Source organism: Tachyglossus aculeatus, chromosome 1 (genome assembly GCF_015852505.1).
Source record: "Tachyglossus aculeatus isolate mTacAcu1 chromosome 1, mTacAcu1.pri, whole genome shotgun sequence".
NCBI lineage: Eukaryota > Metazoa > Chordata > Mammalia > Monotremata > Tachyglossidae > Tachyglossus > Tachyglossus aculeatus.
The window spans coordinates 78,367,950-78,392,216 of record NC_052066.1 but is presented as its reverse complement, the minus strand read 5'-3'; the positions used below and the strand labels follow the sequence as shown (position 1 = coordinate 78,392,216).

General features: G+C 42.8%; 1 protein-coding gene across 1 annotated transcript in view; it reads right to left on the bottom strand.

Moving 5' to 3' along the window:
- The window catches only part of KLHL24 (kelch like family member 24), a 93,472-nt gene that overhangs the window by 36,258 nt on the left and 32,947 nt on the right, over nucleotides 1-24,267 (bottom strand). Inside the window, exons 2-3 of the mRNA XM_038769369.1 lie at nucleotides 20,970-21,950; nucleotides 1,646-1,830 (exon numbers count right to left, since the gene is read on the bottom strand). Coding sequence (XP_038625297.1) covers nucleotides 1,646-1,830; nucleotides 20,970-21,889 — 1,105 coding nt within the window. The 5' untranslated portion in view covers nucleotides 21,890-21,950. The remainder of the gene's footprint in view (nucleotides 1-1,645; nucleotides 1,831-20,969; nucleotides 21,951-24,267) is intronic.

The following is a 24,267-nucleotide window of genomic DNA, read 5'->3' as shown; positions in this document are numbered from 1 at the left end:
TGTCTGCTGTGTGACCTTGGGCAAGTCGACTTCACTTCTCTGGGCCTCAGTTACCTCATCTGTAAAATGGGGATTATGACTGTGAACCCCATATGGGACGCAAACTGTGTCCAAACTGTGCACTTTAACAATTATGATAATTATTACTATTTCTCTCTTGTTCTGATACCACTTCTTATACTTTTAATTTATTAGTAGTAGTAATAATAATGACAATAATTGTATTTGTTAAGCACTTAACCCCGCCTCTACCATTTATCTGCTGTGTGACCTTGGGCAAGCCACTAAACTTCTGTGTGTCTCAGTTCCTCATCTGTAAAATGGGGATTAAGACTGTGAGCCTCATGTGGGACAACCTGATTATCTTGTATCTACCCCAGCGCTTAGAGCAGTGCTTGGCACATAGCTTAACAAATACCATAATTATTATTCTTATTATGTCAGGTATTGTCCTAAGTGCTGGGGTAGGTAGAAGCTAATCAGATTGGACACAGTCCCTGTCCCACATGGGGCTCCCTCTCTTAATCCCCTTTTACAGATGAGATAACTGAGGCCAAGAGAAGTGAAGTGACTTGCCCAAGGTCACATAGCAGACAAGTGGCGGAACCAGGATTAGAACCCAGGTCCTTCTAACTCCCAGGCCTGTGCTCTATCTACTAGGCCAAGCTGCTTCCTGGTATTTAGAGAGTTGGAACCCAAGGACTAGATGACTGAAGGAGAAGTGACACTGATGTCTCACCCGAAGCTAAGGAGGTCACGTAACCAAAGACATCATGATACCAGAGAAAACTGTTTAGGAAAAGAGAGCTTTAAAATGAAGGTCTACTGTATGCCTGGAAGCCTTAGACATATATTTTGAACTGAGGGTTTCCAATGGGCAATTTCCTAGTGTAAATGGCACTTCACATCATCTTTGAAAATGAAGGACAGATATGGACTGCGGACAAACCAGGACCTGAAGTCAGGGAACCTGGGTTCTAATCTTGGCTCTGTCACTTACCTGCTGTGTGATCTTGGGCAAGTCATTTAACTTCTCGGGCCTCAGTTTCCTCATCCGTGAAGTGGAGGTTAAATACCTGTTCGCCCTCCTACTTAAACTGTGAGCTCCATTTGGGCCAGAGGATCTCTCTGACTTATTCATTCATTCATTCATTCATTCATTCAATCGTATTTATTGAGTGCTTACTGTGTGCAGAGCACTGTACTAAGTGCTTGGGAAGTACAAGTCAGAAACATATAAAGACGGTCCCTACCCAACAACAGGCTCACAGTCTAGAAGGGGGAGACAGACAACAAAACGAAACATTACCTTGTATCTACCCAGGTGCTTAGTTCACTGCTTGGCACACAGTAGGAGGTTAATAAATACCACAATTAATTAATTGATTTCAATGGCATAAAACATATGAAATGCATGGTGTGGTCGACATGGGCAGAAAATTGAGGTTTCTGTTTTAAAACAATGACTTTCCTTCTCAACATTTTTTGGACAAGTTTAAAGACACAAGTTCACATGGTCACTGCCTGCCCCCCCACCCCCACCCCCCAAGCCCACCCCATTTCGCTCTCCAGCAGGAGGGGGACTACAAGCCGTAAAATGGGCCTACGGAGCTGCTATGCTTCTGTGAGGAAGAAAAACCTTTACCTGAGACGAGAATGTCATTCCTTAGAGCACACACCGCATATTCAGACTTGGTAAATTCTGGGAGCTTAGCCAAAGACTTCCATTCTCCTGTCACAGGATCGTAGCATTCAGTGTAAGGAAGATTAAATCCCCCAACACGTTCGCATCCGCCCACCACAACTATCACCTCGGAGTAACCTGTTGACCTGGAATAAGAACATCCATAGGTTTCAGTGAAGAGCACGAAGGATGATGACAAACATTCCGACAAAAGGTAAATAAGACTGAAATAACAACTTTGTTCTACATGGCAGGCTACGTACTACTGTATTACTAAATTGTTCACGTGCCTCAATTACTAAATCTTCACCATCATTGTCAATTAATCAGTCAGTGGCATTTATTGAATGTTTACTATGTTCAGAGCACTATACTAAGTGCTTGGGAGAGTATGATTCAGCAGAACCAGAACTAGCATATACATTCCCTGCCTGTGAACGAACAATAGCATTTACTGGGTTTCTATGACTCAAGGCAATGTTACCAAGTATTTAGGAAAGTACTACAGAGCTAGGCGGCTTGAACCCTTGCCCCCAAGGAGGCTTACAGTCTATTAGGGGTGATAGATACTTAAATAAATTAGAGACGGGGGAGTAATGGGGCAATTTAAGTGTTTAGGGGGCACTGAAGGTCCATGGAAGCATCTGGGGGATACGAATTGGGGAAAGTAATAATAATAATAATGATGATGGTATTTGTTAAGTGCGAACTATGTGCCAGGCCTTGTATTAAGCACTGGATTAATAAAAAAATATAATAATAGTGGTATTTGTTAAGCACATACTATGTGCCAGACACTGTACTAAGCGCTGGGGTAGACACAAGCAAATCAGGTAGGACACAGTCCCTGTCCCACAGGGGTTCACAGTCTCAATCTCCATGTTACAGATGAGATAACTGAGGCAAAGAGAAGCAAAGTGACTTGCCCAAGATCACACAGCAGACAAGTGGCAGAGTCAGGATTAGAACCCATGACCTTCTGACTCCCAGGCTCAGTGGAATGAGCACGGGCTTGGGAGTCAGAGGTCATGGGTTCTAATTCCGGCTCAGCCACTTGTCAGCTGTGTGACTTTGGGCAAGTCACTTAACTACTCTGTGCCTCAGTAACCTCATCTGTAAAATGGGGGTTAAGACTGTGAGTCCCATGTGGGACAACATGATTACCTTCTATCTACCCCAGCACCTAGAACAGTGCTTGGTACACAGTAAGGTAAGCGCTTAACAAATACCATTATTATTATTATTATCCACTATGCCATGCTGCTTCCTGGGGAAGGCCTCCTAGAGGAGATGTGACGTCACATGAGCTTAGAAGATGATGACAACTGTGATCCATCCAGAATCTAGGAAGAGGAAGTGAACAAGAGGTCGGTGGTGGAAGAGAAGAGAACGAGGTACAGTAAGTAGGCTAACTTGAGAGGAACTAAGAGTGTGAGCGGGGGGTCATGGGAGACAGAGAAGCGAAATACGAGGGAGAGGGCTGCTTGAGTGGCTTAAAGCTAATGGTGAAGGGTCTCTGCTTGATGAGTAAAGGAATGCGGGCAGGGAACATGTCTGCTTATTGTTGCATCGCACCCTCCCAAGTGCTTAGTATGGTGTTCTGAATGCAGTAAGTGCTCAATAAATGCTACTGAATGAGTGTCAGCCATTGGAGGTGTGAAGAGTGACGGTTTATAGAAATGATCTGGGCAGTGGAATGAAGTATGGAATGGAAAGTGGAGAGATCAGAGGCAGAGATGTCAGCAAGGAGGGTGATGCAGTAATAAGGCCAAAATATGACAATCCTGAAAATGTTGTGGAGGAGGAACTTTTTTTAATGGTATTTTTTAAAGGGTATTTGTTAAGTGCTTACTATGCGCCAGACACCATTCTAAGCACCGGGGTAGACACCAGCTAATCAGGTTGGACACAGCCCCTGTCCCACACTGGGTTCACAGTCTTCATCTCTATTTAACAGATGAGATAACAGAGGCACAAAGAAGTTAAGATTTGCCCAAGTCCCAACAGCAAAGTAGAGGACACAGGAATAGAACCCAAGTCCTGTTGATTCCCAGGCCCATGCTCTATCCACTAGACCAACAGGATTAGAACCCAGATCCTTCTGACTCCCAGGCACATGCTCTATCCATTAGGCCATGCTGCTACTGACAGGATATGGCAGCAGACTGGACGTGGGAGTTGAAAGAGAAGAAAAAGTCAATGATAACGCCAAGGTTGCCTGCTGGAGAGATGGGTAAGATGGAGGCGTTGTCAACTGTGATGGGAGAGTGAGTGGAGAGGAGATGATGTGGGAAGGAACATGAGGCTTTCAGTCTTGGTAATACTAACTGTGGTATTTGTTAAGAGCTTACTATGTGCCAAACACTGCACTAAGCACTGGGGTGGATACAAGCAAATCTGGTCGGATGCAGTCCTTGTCCTTCTTGAGGCTCACAGTTTTAATCCCCACTTTACAGATGGGGTAAATGAGGCCTAGAGAAGTGAAGTGACAAGCCCAAAGCCACATGGCAGACAAGTGGTGGAGCCGGGATTAGAACCCATGACCTTCTGATTCCCAGGTCCATGCTCTATTCACTATGCCATGCTGCTGCCCAATTAGATTTATTTATATAAATCAGAGAAGCAGCATGGCTCATTGGAAAGAGCACAGGCTTTGGAGTCAGAGGTCATGGGTTCAAATCCTGGCTCCGCCAATTGTCAGCTGTGTGACTCTGGGCAAGTCACTTCACTTCTCTGTGCCTCAGTTACCTCATCTGGAAAATGGGGATGAAGACTGTGAGCCCCCAGTGGGACAACCTGATCACCTTGTAACCTCCCCAGTGCTTAGAACAGTGCTTTGCACATAGTAAGCGCTTAATAAATGCCATTATTATTATTATTATATAAATATATTATATATATATATATATATATATATATATATATATATATATATATATATATATATAATAAATATATAAAGGCCTTCTGCCTTTCCCCATTCTAGGCAATACTTCACCCTACTGCCCGGGTCAATTTTCTACAAAAATGTTCAGTTCACATCTCTCCACTCCTCAGGATCCACCTCCACATCAATCAGAAAGGCCTGACCATCACCTTTAAAGCACTCAATCAACTCACCCCCTCCTACCTTACCTCACTGGGTTCCTACTACAAACCAGCTTGTACACTCAGCTCCTCTAAAACCAACATACTCACTGCACTTAGATCTCATCCATCTCTTCATATATGGTAGATCGCCATTTTATATATATATATACATATATATATATAATATATAATGTATAAATTATATTTAAATTTTAATAAATTTACAAATTTAATAAATTTATTAAAATTTGATAAGTAAATCATATGTATATCTTAGATAAATTGAGCTTGTGGTGTTGGCAGAACATCCAGACAGAGATGTCCTGGAGGCAGGAGGAAAGGTGAGATTGTAGAGAAAGATCAGGACTAGCTAGCTAGATTTTGCAATCGTCCACATAGAAGTGGTAGTTGAAGCCACAGGAGTGCATTGAACTTGAGAGACGGGGATCCAGAACAAAGCCCTGAGGGATGTCTGTGTCTAAGAGTTGGTGAAAGAGACTGAGAAGGATTAGCCAGTGAGGTGGCAGGAGCCCTAGGAGAGAACTATGTCAGAAAAACAAAGATTATATAGTGTTTCCTGAAGAAGAGAATGCGGCTCGGGTTGAAGGAGGTTCAATGGGGTTGAAGGCAGTTTAGTGATCAAGAAGGATTAGGACAGAGAAAAGAATGCATTTGGTTTGGAAAGAGAGAGGGCATTATTGACCTTCCCACCTCAAACCGTGCCCTCCCGGTCTTTCCCATCACTGTAGACAGCACCACTACCCTCCCTATACAAGTCCAAAACCTAGGCATGAGCCTCAACTCGTTGCTCTCATTCGAAACACATACTCGATCTGTCACTAAATCCACCATTTCCTTTCCATCCAAACTGCTACTATACTGATTCAAGCACCTTACCCTAGCCCACCTCCCTGCTGACCACCTGCCTTTCCCCATTCTAGGCAATACTTCACTCTACTGCCCGGGTCAATTTTCTACAAAAATGTTCAGTTCACATCTCTCCACTCCTCAGGATTCTCAGGATCCACCTCCACATCAATCAGAAAGGCCTGACCATCAGCTTTAAAACACTCAATCAATTCACCCCCTCCTACCTTACCTTACTGAGTTCCTACTACAAACCAGCTTGTACACTCAGCTCCTCTAAAACCAACATACTCACTGCACTTAGATCTCATCCATCTCTTCATATATGGTAGATCGCCACTTTCGTCACCTTTAAAGCCTTATTAAAGTCACATCTCCTCCAAGAGGCCTTCTCTAAGCCCTCATTTCTCCTACTCCCTCTCCCTTCTTCATCACCTATGCACTTGCATCTGTACTCTTTAGGCATTTAATAGTCACTCCACCCTCAGCCCCACAGCACTTATGGACATACCCCTAATTTATCCTAACATATGTCTCCCTCTCTAGACTCTAAGCTCCTTATAGCAGGGAATACGTCTGTGTCCTGTTGTCCTGTACTCTCCCAAGTACTCAGTACAGCGCACTGCACACAGTAAGTGCTCAATAAATACGACTGATTGATGGGGAAGGATGATATCATTGGTGCTAACAGGGTGGAAACCCCATTGTAGAAGGTCAAGAAAGAAGTTGGGAGGAGAGGAAGTGGAGGCAGAAAGTACATACAATCCGCTCAAGGAGTTCGAATGATAATGGGAGCAGGAAGATGGCCTGATAGCTGGATGAAGCAGTGGGCCCCAGGAATAGGTTTCTTTATTCTAGGGGAGGAAATGGGTGTGTTTGGAGGTGGTGGTCAGTATGGGAAGAAGGATAATCACAGGTGTTTTTCGAAGTAGGAGCCAGAGAAGCAACGAGGCCTAGCAGAAGGAGCACAGGCCTGGGCGTCAGTGGACCTGAGTTCTAATTCCACCTTTCTGACTTGCCAGCTGCAACCTTGAGCAAGTCACTAAACTTCTCTATGTCTCAGTTTCCTCATCTATTAAATGGGGATTCAGTGCCTGTTCTCCCCACTACATGTGAGCCCCATGTGGGACAGGGACTGTGTCTGACCTGATTTACTTTTACGTATTCCAGTGCTTGACACACTACATGCTTAACAAATATAATAACAATAAGGTGGAGAGGATCATTTTTTAAAGGAGATGGGAGATAAGGAATTTACAGAAATAATCAGGCTGAACGTGAAACATGTGTGGCAATTTAGATATACATTGCCCAGTTTGAAAAGTTTAGACACCAAAAGCATAATAGAGCATAGTAAGAATAATAAAGTATAAAGGATAGCACTCAATGGTAGAAGCAACTCTCAAGTGTATAGAAGTAAAATGTTGGAAACTAAACTACCCGGCTTGTTGAATTTTAAATGATGGTTTGGGAATCAGAAATTAAATATCATTTTAAAATTTAGGGTCATACAGTTTGATAAGGTAACTTTTTACCTTATTTTGTTAACATACCGTAATTTGCAAATAGGTTTTAATAGGAAGAAAGAAAAAAAATCCTGTACTGTATAGCTAAAAGTTTTGTGTTCATAACCCTACAGAGAGTTCACCTCCTCCAGGAGGCCTTCCCAGACTGAGCCCCCCCTTTCCTCTGCTCCTCCTCCCCTCCCCAATCACCTCCTTCTCCGCCCCACAGCACTTGTGTATATTTGTACATATTTCTTATTCTATTTATTTTATTAATGATGTGTATATATCTATAATTCTATTTATCTACTTTGATGCTACTGATGCCTGTCTACTTGTTTTGTTTTGTTGTCTGTCTCCCCCCTTCTAGACTGGGAGCCTGTTGCTGGGTAGGGATTCTCTCTATCTGTTGCTGAATTGCACTTTTCAAGCTCTTAGTATAGTGCTCTGCACACAGTAAGCACTCAATAAATACGATTGAATGAATACCTTTTCATGAGAATTTTGCATGAAAAACGATCATTTTTTGGAATCCACTCCTCCAAAACAAAATTTAAAAATACATTTCTTGCTTATGCTTTTGTTTTAGTTTGAGGAGTAAGTTACAAGTCCTGTAATGAAAGTTCTCAACAATCCTTCTGCAGCTTCTCCACAAAGGCTGAAGAACAGAGTTCACATTTAAAAGGAACTACACAGTGAATCCCCTAATTTTAGGGCAAAGGTCAGGTGATAAAGTGCACATGTTTAATACAAAACCATAGTAGGAAAAACAAAGAGTTTTGACTTGCAGAGTGTTAATCTACCTATTTGTCAAGGATGGAGATTAGTACACTTATTTACATATTTCTTCTCTTCCAGAGTTTAGTGCTGCAACTGATATAGTGTTTTGTATAACAGATGCACAACGAAGACTGCTGACACGAAGAAACTGTAGGGATCATGTCGTCTAGACTGTAAGCTCCTCGTGGACAGGGAACATGTCTACTAACTGTTACATTGTACTCTCCCAAGCAATTAGCACAGTACCCTGCACACAGTAGGCACTAAATGAATACTATTTATTGATTGGAGTGGAATTAATCAAGACAGGGATAAGTAATGTACCAAACTTTAAAGTAACAGGGAAATAAAATACATTACAAATTGTTGAAAGAAAGCACTGTAAAATAATTGCACAATAAAACTTGAGGTAGAGGGTGGGAGAACTGTGCTACGTCGGCTCAGAAAACGAGCTTTGCTACAAACCCAAATACAGATTCCTGAAACTAAACCAGTTCCAAGGAATACTATTTTGTGAAAGCATTCGGAGAAGTCTGTAAAGTTGCTCAGTGAATTAATCTGAGCCTGGAGACCAAAGCCAACAAGCTTAGAATTGAATACGCCATGATCGGATCTTGAAATCCGAGTCTTCCCAAGAAATAGTAGCTAGAAATTGAAATGACCATTTAGGGAGAATTCTTCTGAATGCAAAAAAGGGCTAGACTGACATACAGATATACATATATATATATATATATATATATATATATATATATATATATATACACTATTGTTAAAAGAGGTAGACTGGGACTTCAAAAAAAGTGTTCTTGAGTGACTCCGTTGTAATAGTACTTAATAAAACGGAATTTCGCTTGCATCAGCTTGGGAAGCAGCATGTGGATAGGGCTCAGACCTGGGAGTGAGAGGATTTGGGTTCTAATCCTGGCTCTGCCAACTGCTTGTTGAGTAACCTTGGATAAGTCACTTAACTTTTCTGTTCCTGAACTATTAAATGGGGGTTAAATACCTGTTCTCCCTCTGACTTATACTGAAAACTCCTTGTGGGCCAGGGACTGAGCTTATTGCAGTGCTCTGCACACAGTAAGCGCTCAATAAATACAATTGAATGAATGAATTAACTTAACTCCTTAACTTCCATCTTCAACTGCTCACTCTTCACTGGTTCTTTCCCTCTGCCTTCAAACATGCCCACGTCTCCCCCATCCTAAAAAAAACCCTCTCTTGACCCCACCTCACCTTCTAGTTATCACCCTATCTCCCTCCTACCGTTCCTTTCCAAACTCCTTGAACGCATCATCTACACATGCTGCCTCGAATTCCTCAACACTAACTCTCTCCTCGACCCCCTCCAATCTGGCTTCCGTCCCCTACATTCCACGGAAACTGCCCTCTCAAAGGTCACCAATGACCTCCTGCTTGCCAAATCCAATGGCTCATACTCTATCCTAATCCTCCTCGACCTCTCAGATGCCTTGGACACGGTGGACCACCCTCTTCTCCTCAACATGCTATCCATCCTTGGCTTCACAGACTCTGTCCTCTCCTGGTTCTCCTCTTATCTCTCCAACAGTTCATTCTCAGTCTCTTTTGTGGGCTCCTCCTCCCCCCAACCCATCTCCTTACTGTAGGGGGTTCCTCAAGGGTCAGTTCTTGGTCCCCTTCTGTTCTCTATCTACACTCACTCCCTTAGTGAACTCATTCACTCTCACGGCTTCAATTATCATCTCTACGCTGATGACACCCAAATCTACATCTCTGCCCCTGCTCTCTCTCCCTCCCTTCAGGCTCATGTTTCCTCCTGCCTTCAGGATATCTTCATCTGGATGTCTGCCTGCCATCTAAAACTCAATATGTCCAAGACTGAACTCCTTATCTTCCCTCCCAAACCCTGCCTTCTCCCTGACTTTCCCATCACTGTTGACGGCACTATCATCCTTCCCGTCTCACAAGCCTGCAACCTTGGTGTCATCCTCGACTCCGCTCTCTCGTTCACCCCTCACATCCAAGCCATCACCAAAACCTGCCGGTCTCACCTCCCCAACATCGCCAAGATACAGCCTTTCCACTCCATCCAAACTGCTACCCTACTGGTTCAATCCCTCATCCTATCCCGACTGGATTACTGCAACAGCCTCCTCTCTGATCTCCCATCCTCCTGTCTCTCCCCACTTCAATCTATACTTCACACTGCTGCCCGGATCAACTTTGTGCAGAAATGCTCTGGGCATGTTACTCCCCTCCTCAAAAATCTCCAGTGGCTACCAATCAACCTACACATCAGGCAAAAACTCCTCACTCTCGGCTTCAAGGCTCTCCATCACCTCGCCCCCTCCTACCTCACCTCCCTTCTTTCCTTCTACAGCCCAGCCCACACCCTCAGCTCCTCTGCCGCTAACCTCCTCACTGTGCCTCGTTCTCGCCTGTCGCGCCGTCGACCCCCGGCCCACATCCTCCCCCTGGCCTGGAATGCCCTCCCTCCACACATCCGCCAAGCTACCTCTCTTCCTCCCTTCAAAGCCCTACTGAGAGCTCACCTCCTCCAGGAGGCCTTCCCAGACTGAGCCTCCTCCTTCCCCTTCCCCTCCTCCCCCTCCCCATCCCCCCCGCCTTACTTCCTTCCCCTACCCACAGCACCTGTATATATGTATATATGTTTGTACATATTTATTACTCTATTTATTTTACTTGTACATATTTATTCTATTTATTTTATTTTGTTAATATGTTTTGTTTTGTTGTCTGTCTCCCCCTTCTAGACTGTGAGCCCACTGTTGGGTAGGGACCGTCTCTATATGTTGCCAACTTGTACTTCCCAAATGCTTAGTACAGTGCTCTGCACATAGTAAGTGCTCAATAAATACGATTGAATGAATGAATGAATGATCAATCTGATTAATTTGTTTCTACGCCAGTGCTTAGAACAGTGCTTGACACATAGTAAGCACTTAATAAATATCATAATCATTATCATCATTTAGGCACTAAACCAAGGCACTCTGTCAATCACTCAGTGAAAAATCTAAATTTGAATAAGAAAAGAATGCTAGCCTGCTTTGATGACACACTCAGGTGGAATTAATGCACCCAATTAGCTTATCGCTAAGAAAGTAACTGGACTAGTCTCAAGATCTGGTAACTTCTTCTGACCCTCATGGCTGGATCCACACTCCTATGGAGCATAATGGAAACATAAACTTTAATTTTCTTCCTAAGGTGAGTGATCATAATAATAATAATAATAATAACAGTTGTGGTTTGTGTTAAGCACTTACTATGTCCAAGCCCTGTACTAAGTACCGGGATAGATACAAGATAATCAGATTGGACAGAATCCCTGTCCCACATTGGGATCATAGTGTAAGAAGTATTCACTCAATTGTATTTATTGAGTGCTTACTTTGTGCAGAGCAATGTACTAAATAGGGACAACAAGCATTATACCTCATTTTATAGGTGAGGATACTGAGGCAGAAAGAAGTTAAGGGACTTGCCCAAAGTCACACAGCAGGTAAGTGATGGAGCCAGGATTAGAACCCAGATCCTTTAACTTCCAGGCCTGTGCCATGCTGATGCACACAAAATCACAATTTACTGAATAATATTATATTGAGTTCAGTCAACAACATTTTTTTCAAAGTCCTAGTCGAGTCCTACTCTTAACTATAGTGTATGTGAATACATACATATATTTCTAATCTAATGAATTATGAAGCTCAAACGGTTTTTCTGAGTTCATGACACTTTACACTATCCAAGACGTGGTTCTAAAAGATATTGTGGGAAGCAGCATGGACTAGTGGATTGAGCCTGGTCCTGGGAGTAAGAAGGACCTGGGTTCTAATCCCGGCTTCGCCACTTGTCGGGGAAGTGTGACTTTGGATAAGTCACTTTACTTCTCTGTGCTTCAGTTCCCTCATCTGTAAAACGGGGATGAAGACTGTGAGCCCCAGGCGGGACAGGGACTCTGTCCAACTTGATTACCTTGTACCCCCAGTGGTTAGAGCAGTGCTTGGCACATAGTAGGCACTCACTTTACAAATACCATCATTATTATTATTACTATTATTGTTGTTTATTAGTGTTCGGGAGAGTTGGCCAGGATTATGAAAGTTCTATTAGAGTGTGCAAAAAATGGGAGTGCAGGAAATCCAAAATCCTGGTACCCCCAAGCTAAGAGGGCTCCAGAGCTCTGCTAGGTTGCACTGTCCTCCAGCAATCTTCTTGAGTGAGCCAGAATCCCTCTCTGGAAGTTGGGGGTGGTCCCACGATCCAGCCACGATCAAGAAGCCCCCGTTGTAATCCCAATTTGTTGTCCCATGAGTCTTCATGGGGAGCAAAAGTGTTAATAAAACTCGTCACACCGATAGGAGTAAGTCAAAAGTCGGCTCACTCCTAACTGAAATGAACCTCAAATTGTCACCAAAATATTGCCTCTTTGCTGAAACCGACTACCCATTTCTTTCTAGCAGTTCTTTTATGTCCGGAGCACTTGCCAGAGTGCTGAAACAGAGTCACAAAACAAAAGAGACTTCAAAAGGTAGGACAATTCTGTCAATGATAAAAGTTGACTTTTGGGGCAGTTTACTAAGAACCCTAGTTATTTGAGAACTCCTTACCAGTTCAACCTAATCTCTACCACTTCTAGCTTACACAATACAGTTTACCATCTTAGTTTTTGTAAAGACTGCATTTCCAGTTGGTTCTGGGGAAAAAAGTAATACAAATTTAGGAGTCACCTTGCCTGCAGGGGTAGATAGACAAATTCTAAATCCTCTAAACGTGGTCAAAACAAGGATGAATTACTGGGGTCCGAGTTGTCATTATAAAGCTCAATTCTCCATGAAGAGAGCTACAGCTGATATTTTGAAAAATGTGTTACCTTGGGTCTTTTCCCCACTCTGTTACTCTGACCCAACTGTACAAAGTTGGGGAACTGTTGCATCATTTTAGCTAAGAATTTCATCTGATTCCCAGAGAAACACAGAACACAAAAACAATTCTCAAAAATACACAGATCAGGATGTGTGTCAGCATGGCAATGTTTCACTGGGTAAGCAGAGGGGGAGCCAATTGTTCTACTTCCTCCACTGTGCCAGGAATATTCAGTCACAGTCAAACGGAAGACTGGGAAGGCGCAGGGGAAACAGGGAAGGTTTAGGGGCTTATGGGGCTAAAATTTTGTAGGGAGATGGGAGAGGAGGGTTTTGGATTTTTTTTGGGGGGGTTGGAGGGAGACAGCATTTCCTTTTTTTCAAAATAATAATAATAATGATAATAGTGGTAATTGTTAAGCACTTATTATGTTCCAGGCACTGTACTAAGCACTGGGGTGGATACAAAGCAAATCAGGTTGGACACAGTCCCTGTCCCACATGGGGCTCACAAGTCTCAATAAATGTCCTACCCAGGTGATAAGAAATGAGTCTTGCTTCTAATAGGGCAACCTCCACTGGAGAACCTGATTTTAAGCATTTCTTTTTATTATTTAGAACTTGTCATGATTCTGAAAAGGAAGTAAAAATGAGCTGGCTATTAGTAGGCTATTAGTTTATATACCTCAATTCTGATCATTATTCTAGAATATGTTACATGTCTACCAACTCTGTTGTACTGGACTCTCCCAAGTGCTTAGTACAGATATCTGCACACAGTAAACACTCAATACCACTGATGTTGATGATATAATAATGCTGGTATTTGTTAAGCACTTACTATGTGCCAAGCACTGTTCTAAGAGCTGGGGTAGATACAAGGTAATCAGATTGTCCCACATGGTGCTCATAGTCTTCATCCCCATTTTACAGATGAGGGAACAAAGGCCCAGGAAAGTTAAGTGTCTTGCCTGAAGTCACACAGCTGATAAATGGCAGAGTCAGGATTTGAATCCATGAACTCTGACTCCCAAGCCCATGTCTTGCCACTCAGCCATGCTGCTTAACCCTGATATATTGTACCCATGTACGTACACAAGTATGTAAGCTAGTTGTGGGCAGGGAATGTGTTTATTGTTATACTGTACTTTCCCAAGTGCTTAGTACAGTGTTCTGCACTCAGTAAGTGCTCAATAAATACAACTGAATGAATGAATATCTAAATAGCCAGAGGTGACTACATGCACATATGTTTACTTCTATTTTCCCAGTACACTACTTCCAACCTATCATTTTATTACTTTTCTTAAACCAGTCCAGGCTACCAACTTCTGGAATTTTGTTTCACAGACTTTTTAAGAAATTGCATTAGTGCTGCATAACATATATCTACGTAAATTATTTTTATCCAGTTCCTAAGTCTAAAAATACGGAGGAGCTACATTTCTCTTATTTCATTGAACTTCAAAATATCCCTAGACAGACTAGGCTCTCGATTTTAACTGTGATTTGCCATAGGATCTTAAGTTAACCTCTCTCTACAGTAAGATATCACTATCTTAATATCAGTCATTTTGGGCCACAGAAAAACCACAGCCAAGTAATTCACCAACATGACAGATGTGATCATTTTCTACTTCCCTTAAATCACTTTTGCTTGTACCCATCAGTGGTATTTATTGGGCACTTACTGTACAAAGCAGAGCACTGTACTAAGCGCTTGGGAAAGTACAACACAATACAGTTGGAAGACACGATCCTTGCCTATGATTGTACAAAACTTAACCTATGATGAAGGAAAAATATAAATTTAATGAGAACTGATTAATTCAAAAGAGAATAGCTAAATTAATACCTGCCTCAACAGAAATAAACTGAAACCACACCCTAAATCTGTCTATTTATTGTTATACTGTACTCTCCCAAGTGCTTAGTACAGTGCTTTGCACAAATTGCATGCTCAATAAATACAATTGGATGAATGAATGACATTCTAACAAGTTAAGTCCTCCCTTGACATCCCAATGCCGCAGACATATTCCAAAGATCAATGCATGATGGAAAAGATGGAGGGCTAGGTAGGGAAGGGTAGAATTGCCCTCTAGACCGTAAGGTCATTTTAGGCAAGGAACATGTCTACCAAGTCTGTTACATTGTACTCTCCCAAGTGCTTAGTACAGAGCTCTGCACAAAATAAGTGCTCAATAAATACAATTGATTGACTGCCACATGATAGGCTCATTTACAGCTTCCCCCACTTCGGTCAAAACTCCTCTGCATCTCCCATTTTGAGCATTTTTAAATAGCCCCCAAAAGATGAAACTAACAGATGATTTCTTCTGACATTACACCTACACCAAAACATACTAGCCACCTGGTCTTTCGACTAACCATTTCCCACTCTCCACCATGCTCAATTCCCCATCGTAGTTGGCTACTCAACTGGAAGAGAACACATGAAACTAACAGATGATTTCTTCTGACATTACACCTTCACCAAAACATACTGGCCACCCGGTCTTTCGACTAACCATTTCCCACTCTCCACCATGCTCAATTCCCCATCGTAGTTGGCTACTCAACTTGAAGAGAACACACAGAACCACCTTGGCCTGTGCTTAATACTGTGTCCCGGAGGGTGTATGATATTACTGGGACAAAAAAACAAGAGCGAGAATGTGAAGGCCAATCGCTATCACTAAAAATAAGTCATGGGTAAGTCCTGCCGTCAGTGGAAATTCTAACCTGGGAAATAACAGCAAGGAGCCGGGCTTTCAAAATGCAAGCCAAGAACGGAATGTTAAAAAAAACCCCAGTATTAAAAAAATAATTATAGGCTTTGTTAAACGCTTACTATGTACCAGGCACTGTTCTAAGCGCTGAGGTAGATAAAAGGTAATCAGGGTGTCCCACGTGGGGCTCACAGTCTTAATCCCCATTTTACAGTTGAGGTAACTGAGGCACAGAGGAGTTCAGTGGCTTGCCCAGGGTCACACAGTAGCCAAGTGGTGGAGCCAGGATTAGAACCCACATCTTCTGACTTCCACGTCCGTGCTGTTTCCACTAAGCCACTATGTTTTTCTGCCTAAATAACGAAAGTGGATTTTTTTCCTGTGATGAATATTCAAGATTCCAAATTCATTCATTCAATTCAATTGTATTTATTGAGCGCTGCGTGCAGGACACTGTACTAGGTGCTTGGGGAAGTATGATACAACAATAAACAGTGACATTCCCTGCCCACAGCAAGCTCCAAAATATATAATTTAAAATTATCTCCATTCCCCATTACTACTGGGGTTTGTTATGCAGCTGGTACAGCTGGAAAGAATTCCCGTTCCTCCTGTCTGCAATCCATAAAGCCCAGGATCATGGTGAAGGAGGGTGGGACCAATATCTAGGTCTGGATAGTACATAGTCTCTGAGGTAGTCTGACTCACTGCCTCCCACCACCTCGGGGTAGGGCTATCCCCGAGCCCCTTAAAAACCATTCTCCAAGCCAGCTAAAATCCCCCATGCTAATTGTCACTGTCCAGCTGCAGCTGGGTATCCCAGGATTTATTTTATCTGGAATTCATTTATTTATTTATATTAATGACTGTCCATGCACCCCAGACAGTAAGCCTGTTGTGGGCAGGGAATGTGTCTGTTTATTGTTATATTGTACTCTTCCAAGTGCTCAGTACAGTACTGTGCACACAGTAAGCGCTCACTAAATAAGACTGATTGACTGACTGACCGACTGGGCACCCAGTTGACGTGCCAGTAGAGGACTCGAGCATGTGGTAGAATGAAGGTAGAGAAGAAGCGTGGCTCAGTGGAAAGAGCACGGGTTTGGGAGACAGAGGTCATGGGTTCTAATCCCACTCTGCTGCTTGTCTGCTGTGTGACTTTGGGCAAGTCATTTAACTTCTCTGGGCCTCAGTTACCCTATCTGCAAAATGGGGATTAAGACTGTGAGCCCCATGTGGGACAACCTGATTACCTTGTATTCCCTCCCAGCGCTTAGAACAGTGCTTCACAAAAGCCATCATTATTATTATTAAGCCTCTGATAGCTCAGCTGGTAGAGCGGAGGACTGTAGTGGTTGCCTCACAGTCATCCTTAGGCCGCTGGTTCAATTCTGGCTCAAACGACTCGAAGTTTTCAGTGCTTAGAACAGTGCTTTGCACATAGTAAGCACTTAACAAATACCATCATTATTATTAATAAAGGAGGGGAGCGCCAGGCCGATCTGGGAATGCACATTCTTCGGGGAGTTAGGGCCGGCCTATCCCAATATGTCAGAAAACTGTAAAGCCCAGATTAGTGCCCCTGACTCCGATTTCCATTTCAGGTTTGGAAGGGCCAGTGCCCGACGACACTCCTGCATTGCCTAGAAGCCCAAAGGGTCACTGGGCATGACTGCACGTACACACAGGCCCCATGCGGCTCTGCGCAGCCTACTGGAAAGAGCACAGGTTTGGGAGCCAGAGGATGTGGGTTCTAAATCCAGGTCCACCACAAGCTAGGTGACCTTGGGCAAGTCACTTAACTTCTCAATTACCTCATCTGTAAAATGGGGATTGAGACTGTGAGCTCCATGTGGGACAGGGACTGTGTCAGACCTGATTACCTTGTATCTTCCCCGGGGCTAAGAGCAATTCTTAAGTATTTGCTAAGTGAGCACTGGCTCAGTGGAAAGAGCACGGGCTTTGGAGTCAGAGGTCATGGGTTCAAATCCCAGCTCTGCCAATTGTCAGCTGTGTGACATTGGGCAAGTCACTTAACTTCTCTGTGCCTCAGTTACCTCATCTGTAAAATGGGGATTAAGACTGTGATAACCTTGTAACCTACCCAGCACTTAGAACAGTGCTTTGCACATAGTAAGTGCTTAATAAATGTCATTATTATTATGATTAAATATCACAATTATTATTATTGTTATTACTACTGCCCCTGTGAGCCTGGGTCAAGTCAGTTCAGGCAGGACTCTAAGACAGAGGGCATGTCACTGGGTACTTTGACACATCAGTGTAACAATGTTAATGGGAAAAGGGATCCTACTGACGATGCCGCCTGTCTAAACTGTTTGACATTTAAAGGGAAAGTTTCAGAGAATAACAGAGTAGAATCTATTATGTTCCCCCAGCTATTGAGTTTTAATTTGTACAGGAAAATTTTAATCTTAAAAAATCAGCATGGGCACAGGCCTAGCAGTCAGAGGACCCGGGTTCTAAACCCGGCTCTACCACTTGCCTGATGTGAGACTTTGGGAAAAATCACTTAAACTCTTTGTGCCTCAGCTTCCTCATCTGTAAAATGGAAATAATAATAATGATGGCATTTATTAAGTGCTTACTATGTGCAAAGCACTGTTCTAAGTGCTGAATGAAACACCTGTTTTTTGATACTGGTATTTGTTAATATAGACAAAATATTTGTTTATGTAGACACAAGGTTGTCACATGGCACACAGTCCCTGTCCCACATGGGGCTCACAGTCTTAATCCCCATTTTACAGATGAGGTAACTGAGGCACAGAGAAGTGAAGTGACTTGCCCAAGGTCACATCTCTTCTCCCTCCTACTTAGACTGTATGCCCCATATGGGACAAGGACTGTGTCCAACCTGATTATCTTGTATCTAACCCAGTACTTAGTATAGTGCCTGGCACTTAGTACACACTTAACAAATAAATACCAGTGAAAAAGAAAATTAGGGAGAAACTGAAATCTTGTTTTTCCTCATTCCTTTCCCATAATTTGAGCATTTTACTAGAAGAAGCACAAATTTGGAGAAAACTTTCAAAAGAATATGTCCCTCCACCCTCCCAAACTTCTTAGCTCTACTTAATCCAACATGCATAAAAACTGTTTATACTTTCCCTATTCCTGTGGGTAAAAATGTGTACAGACTTGTACTTGGATTTGTTCTCTAAAAACTTTCCCTTAATACCCTAGAGAAGTGGCTGTGCCTGGCTTTTTAAAATTTACAATAAAGCATAAAAGCTATGCTATTTTAATATTTCATTCCTTAAAAAAGAAACAAAAATATGAGCCATAAGAAAAATGAAATGAATGTAAAGGAAGAAAAGAAATCAAGCCTATCTTTTCTTCTGTAAATGACATGTTAAATGGCAGGGAGTTAACACACAATATAGATGAAAAATGGCCAAATCAATAAAGTGATAAGATTCCAGTTCTTAGGAAAGTGGATGAAGAGAAAATAGCCACAAAATGAGGTTTACCAAAAATGGGCAGCCAAAGCATGTACCAGAAATATTAAGTTTATTCATTCTGCAAAAACATCAGAGCTAATCAGCAAATAACCATTCAAAAAGAAATTCTAACTTCTAGCAATATTGAGAGTGTGTTTTGGTATAGTTCCTACATGTTTATCATTATTTACTTTACCGGCTTAAGAATGATCAGTAAAACGTCATTTTTAAAGATGAGAAAGCTTAACAAAAGATCTTTTGCTTAAACAAGGCAGTGTCTTGTATTTGCAAGAGATGAGAAAATATTATTTCAAGAGTCTGGAGAGGAAAATCTCTCAGGGTGAAATTTTTCATGGAGACAAGTGCCAAAATTCCAGCCGCTTTCAAAATGTTTTCATCATTTAGTGTGGTGCCATTTCACAATCAGCTCTGGCCCTTCAGAATCTGGAATACAAAAAGCTAGAGTGCAGGGATATCAAGGGTGATGGGGAGGCTTTTAAGTCCTACGTGGCATGAACAAGGAGGTACTTCTCAAAAAGAATGGAAACCGAAGAGTGAAAACTTCCCAGGAATGGAATTCCTGGAGATCACGCAGAAACTGAATATGCTAAGAGATATCGGGGTGAGGAGAAAAGCCACTAGTTGAAATTGGGGATTTTGTTCTACCAGTACTGGATTATGCCTGGCACAGAAAGAGTTTTCCAGGAAGCAGCACTCCTTAGGGGAAAGAGCCCTAGCTTGGGGATCAGAGGACCTGGGTTCTAATCCCAGCTCTGCCACTTGCCGGTTGTGTGACCTTGGCCAAGTCACTTAACCTCTCTGGATTTCAGTCTTCTCATCTGTACAATGGGGATTCAATACCTGTTCTTCCTTTTTTTTACAATGTGGGACCTGATGGTCTTGTATCTACCCCAGTGCTTATTAAAGTGCATGGCACATAGTAAGCACTTAACAAACATTATTTTTCTTCTTCTTATCATCGTCGTCATCATCATCATCATCATCATTGGAAGCAGTGTGGCCTATAAAAAGACTATGGGCCTAGGAGTCAGGAATTTTAAACCCAGCTCTGCCACCTGTCTGCTGTGTGACCTTGGACAAGTCACTTCACTTCTCTGGGCCACAGGTACCTCATCTGGATAGTGGGGATTAAGATTGTGAGCCCCATAAGGGATATGGACTGTGTCCCACCTAATTAGCTTGTGCCTATCCCGGTGCTTAGTACAGTGCCTGGTACATAGCAAGCGCTTAACAAATACCATTAAAAAAAAAGGCCCTACCCCACCATCAGAAATTATGATGGCATCTGTTAAACGCTCACTATATGCAAAGCACTGATCTAAGCTCTGGGAGGTTACAAGGTGATAATGTTGTTCCATGTGAGACTCACAGTCTTAATCCCCATTTTACAGATGAGGTAACTGAGGCACAGAGAAGTGAACTGACTTGCCCAAAGTCACACAGCTGACAAGTGGTGGAGCCGGGATTAGAACCCATGACCTCTGTCTCCCAATCCCGTGCTCTTTCCACTGAGCCACGCAGCTACTCAAAATGGGATCAGAAAATGGGATCTAGTCATCTCCTCTTCCTGGGCATCTGTGACACAGGAAGTGTATTACACCAACCCACTTCAAAATACATTCATTCAATCGTATTTACTGAGCGCTTACCGTGTGCAGAGCACGATACTAAGCATTTGGAAAGTATAATTCGGTAACAGACAGAGACAATCCCTGCCCAACAATGGGCTCACAGTCTAGAAGGGGGATAAATTGATAAAACTATATGGTCAGGGCAGAGAACGTGCCTTTTTACTGTTGTATTCTATTCTCCCAAATGCTTAGTACAGTGCTCTGCACACAGCGCTCAATAAATATGACTGACTGACTGAGACTGTAGCGTGCTTTGAAAAAGCCCGCCAACTAGTCTGTATTCATCAATGATTTTTTTTTTTTTAAGAGACTCCTCACCTGCGGGGCCTTGTCCTTGGGGACATCATTTCATTTCCAAGGATGTGGTACCTTCTGGCTTCATGCAGCAGCTGGTAGCAGTCGGGGGAGTTCTGAATCAGTTGATCCACCTCAACTGTTTGAACGAAATAGTTGGGGTGAAGCAAGGGGAGTCTCACGTGTGTCAGAAGTTCCTGCAACAACGGCCTCCGCAGATCGACGGCACGATAGACCCAGCGCATGACCGCTTCAAAAACCATCTCCTCCTTACCGATCACCAGCTCGTCACTACAGATGTAATCGATCAGTTCATCTTTGCCAAGGTCGAGGAACTCTTCGTGCTGGGACACATCCTCGAAAGTCTGCAGGGCAAAATTCCGGCACTTTGTGAAGAGCGTCTTGAGAGAGTGGGTGTCGGCAAAGCGCTGGATCCCTAGACAATTGCAAGGATCCAACTGCTCCTCTAAGAACTTGGCACAAGCGTCCCGCAGGACGCTGATCTGAAAGAGACTTGATGTTTCAAAGATATACTGCACGTTCTCGGTGGTGATCTTCACCTTCCCGGTATAAACGTACTGCAGAAAGCAATCCATGGCTTCGGCCATGATACCGTTGATCTCGACCAACATCTCGCGACTCTCTCTGTGGTCGTTACAGAACATAGCTCTGAAATAGCTGCTGCAGGCCGAGAGGACGGCTCTGTGGCAGGGAAACTCTTTCCCTTCCACACAGATGATGACATCTGTGAACAGGCGGCTGTCTCGGAACTCGTTAAATATCTGGAGGATGCTTTCGGCGTGGGACGATCCTGAAGAGAAGTCGAAAAACTCATTGCCTGTGAGGGACTTTGAGTCCATTTCAAAAACTTTCCGCTTAATTGCTGGGGAGTCACGCACCCCAAGATCCTCTCTGTTTAGTCTGCGCCCCAATATTAGTACCATTGTCACATCAGTTGGCTATAGAAATGTGGAGAAAAGTCTGCTCTGGATCTTCTGTACGATGCTGAAAGGGAGAAAAATCAAAACATTTCAGTGTTAAAGAAACACATTTAAAATCAAAGCATTCACTTTGAATTAAACACAATGCTAAAGGACAGTCTGGAATAATATGCAGCATCCAAAATACCTTTTTGAATAGCAAATATTTTTCTGGGAATACTTTCAAGGTGGCGAGATAACTGTGTTTAGTACTTTTGATTAATTTGGAACTTACTACTGCAGTTAGAATAGGGTTAGTCCCTTCACTCTGATTTGGTCGAAAAGTGAAATGTTAAAGGTGAAAGTCACATAATGTGAAGTGATAGGAAAAGAGGACTGCAGGAGCAGACTTAACCCATTTCTAGTTCTTCACAAAAGAATACTGTCTCCCCCTTCCAAACTGTGAGCCCGCTGCTGGGTAGGGACTGTCTCTATATGTTGCCAACTTGTACTTCCCAAGCGCTTAGTACAGTGCTCTGCACACAGTAAGCAGTCAATAAATACGATTAAATGAACGAATGAATGAATACTGTAATTAACCCGACAGAACAAAATGGAAGCCAATTGATACCACAGGAATGAGTGCAAATTTGCACTGAAGTATTTGAAAGCTGTAGGGGAGAGGAGTACACTCAAGCCATCAGCATTGTTTCGGAACAATAATAGGTGAGGTGTGAGGAGCAGATTACTAAAATCAAAGGAGATATTCTAACAGATATGAAACTAAGTGCAGTAGTTTTCCAAAGAAGGATCCTTCTTCAATGTGAATCTGACTCAGAAACAATTAGAGAAAAACTGTCCTTAGTGGTACATGTGCACAGAGTGTAATAAAAAAAGTTTTCTTATCTGTAAAATGGGGGTTAAATACTTGCTCTCCCTCCTACATACACTATGAGTTGACTCTAAGGAAAGAACATGGGCTTTGGAGTCAGAGGTCATGGGTTCAAATCCCGGCTCTGCCAATTATCAGCTGTATGACTTTTGGCAAGTCACTTCACTTCTCTGGGCCTCAGTTCCCTCATCTGTAAAATGGGGATTAAGATGGGGAGCCCCCTTTGGGACAACTTGATCACCTTGTAACTTCCCCAGCACTAGAACAGTGCTTTGCACATAGTAAGCACTTAATAAATGCCACCAAAAAAAACCTGATTAACTTGTATCCCTCCCCCTCACCCCCTAGCCCCCAACACCTGTCCTACCTCTCTTCGGAGTTGTAATACACCTCCGAAAGCATACTTTGTGATCTCTCAAGCAGCTTAAGACCCCTGATCCAATACTCTGATCTTGGACAAAGTCATGAAGGTTAATTACTACTAGTATTCACCCTGGGTAAATATTTACTTTTTCAAGACAATATCAAATATTCGTTGCAACCCATTTTCATTGTCCAGGTGGTAAAAAGGAAAAACAAGAATGTGTGTGAAATTCAAAGAAAAGGAAACTCATCCTATCCACTTTATCACCTCCCTACCCTTTTCAGATCCACTGTATTTCTACCACTTTCCCTGTTCTCTCTTCTGCCATCAATAATAAATGTCCTAACCTTCCCTGAATTCACCAGTCACTAATTAGATTGTAAGCTCTTTGAGGAGAGTGATCATGCCTAACTGCTTAATTCTACTGTACTCTCCCAAGTGTTAGTACAGTACCCTGACCCAAGGCAGGGGCCTCAGTAAATATTTTTGACTTTCCCCACCTATCTTCAGGAGGTCTAATAATAATAATACTAATAACAATAATAATAATAATTGTATTTAAGTGCTTACTATGTGCCAGGCACTGTACTAAGTGCTGGAGGGGATACAAGCAAGAGGGGTTGGACAAAGTCCCTGTCTCCCTTGGGGCTCATAGTCTTAATCTCCAGTTTACAGTCAAGGTAACTGAGGCACAGAGATGTTAAGTGACTTGCCCAAGGTCACACGGCAGACAAGTGGTGGAGCTGGGATTAGAACCCAAGTCCTCCTGACTCCCTGACTCTATCCATTAGGCCATACTGCTTAGATCCATACCCCTCTAGCAATCAGTCATTCAATCATATTTATTGAGCACTTACTGTGTGCAGAGCATTGAACTAAGTCCTTGGGAGAGTACAATAATAATAATAATGATAATTATTGTTGTGTGCTTACTATGTGCCAAGCACTGTTCTAAAAGCTGGGTAGAGTCACGTTAGTCAGGTTGGACACAGTCCCTGTCCGACAAAGGGCTCACACTCTTAATCCCCATTTTACAGATGAGGAAGCTGGGGCCCAGAGAGGTGAAGTGACTTGCCTGAGATCACACGGCAGGCATGCGGTGAAGGAGGGATTAGAACCCATGACCTCCCGACTCCCAGGCTCTAG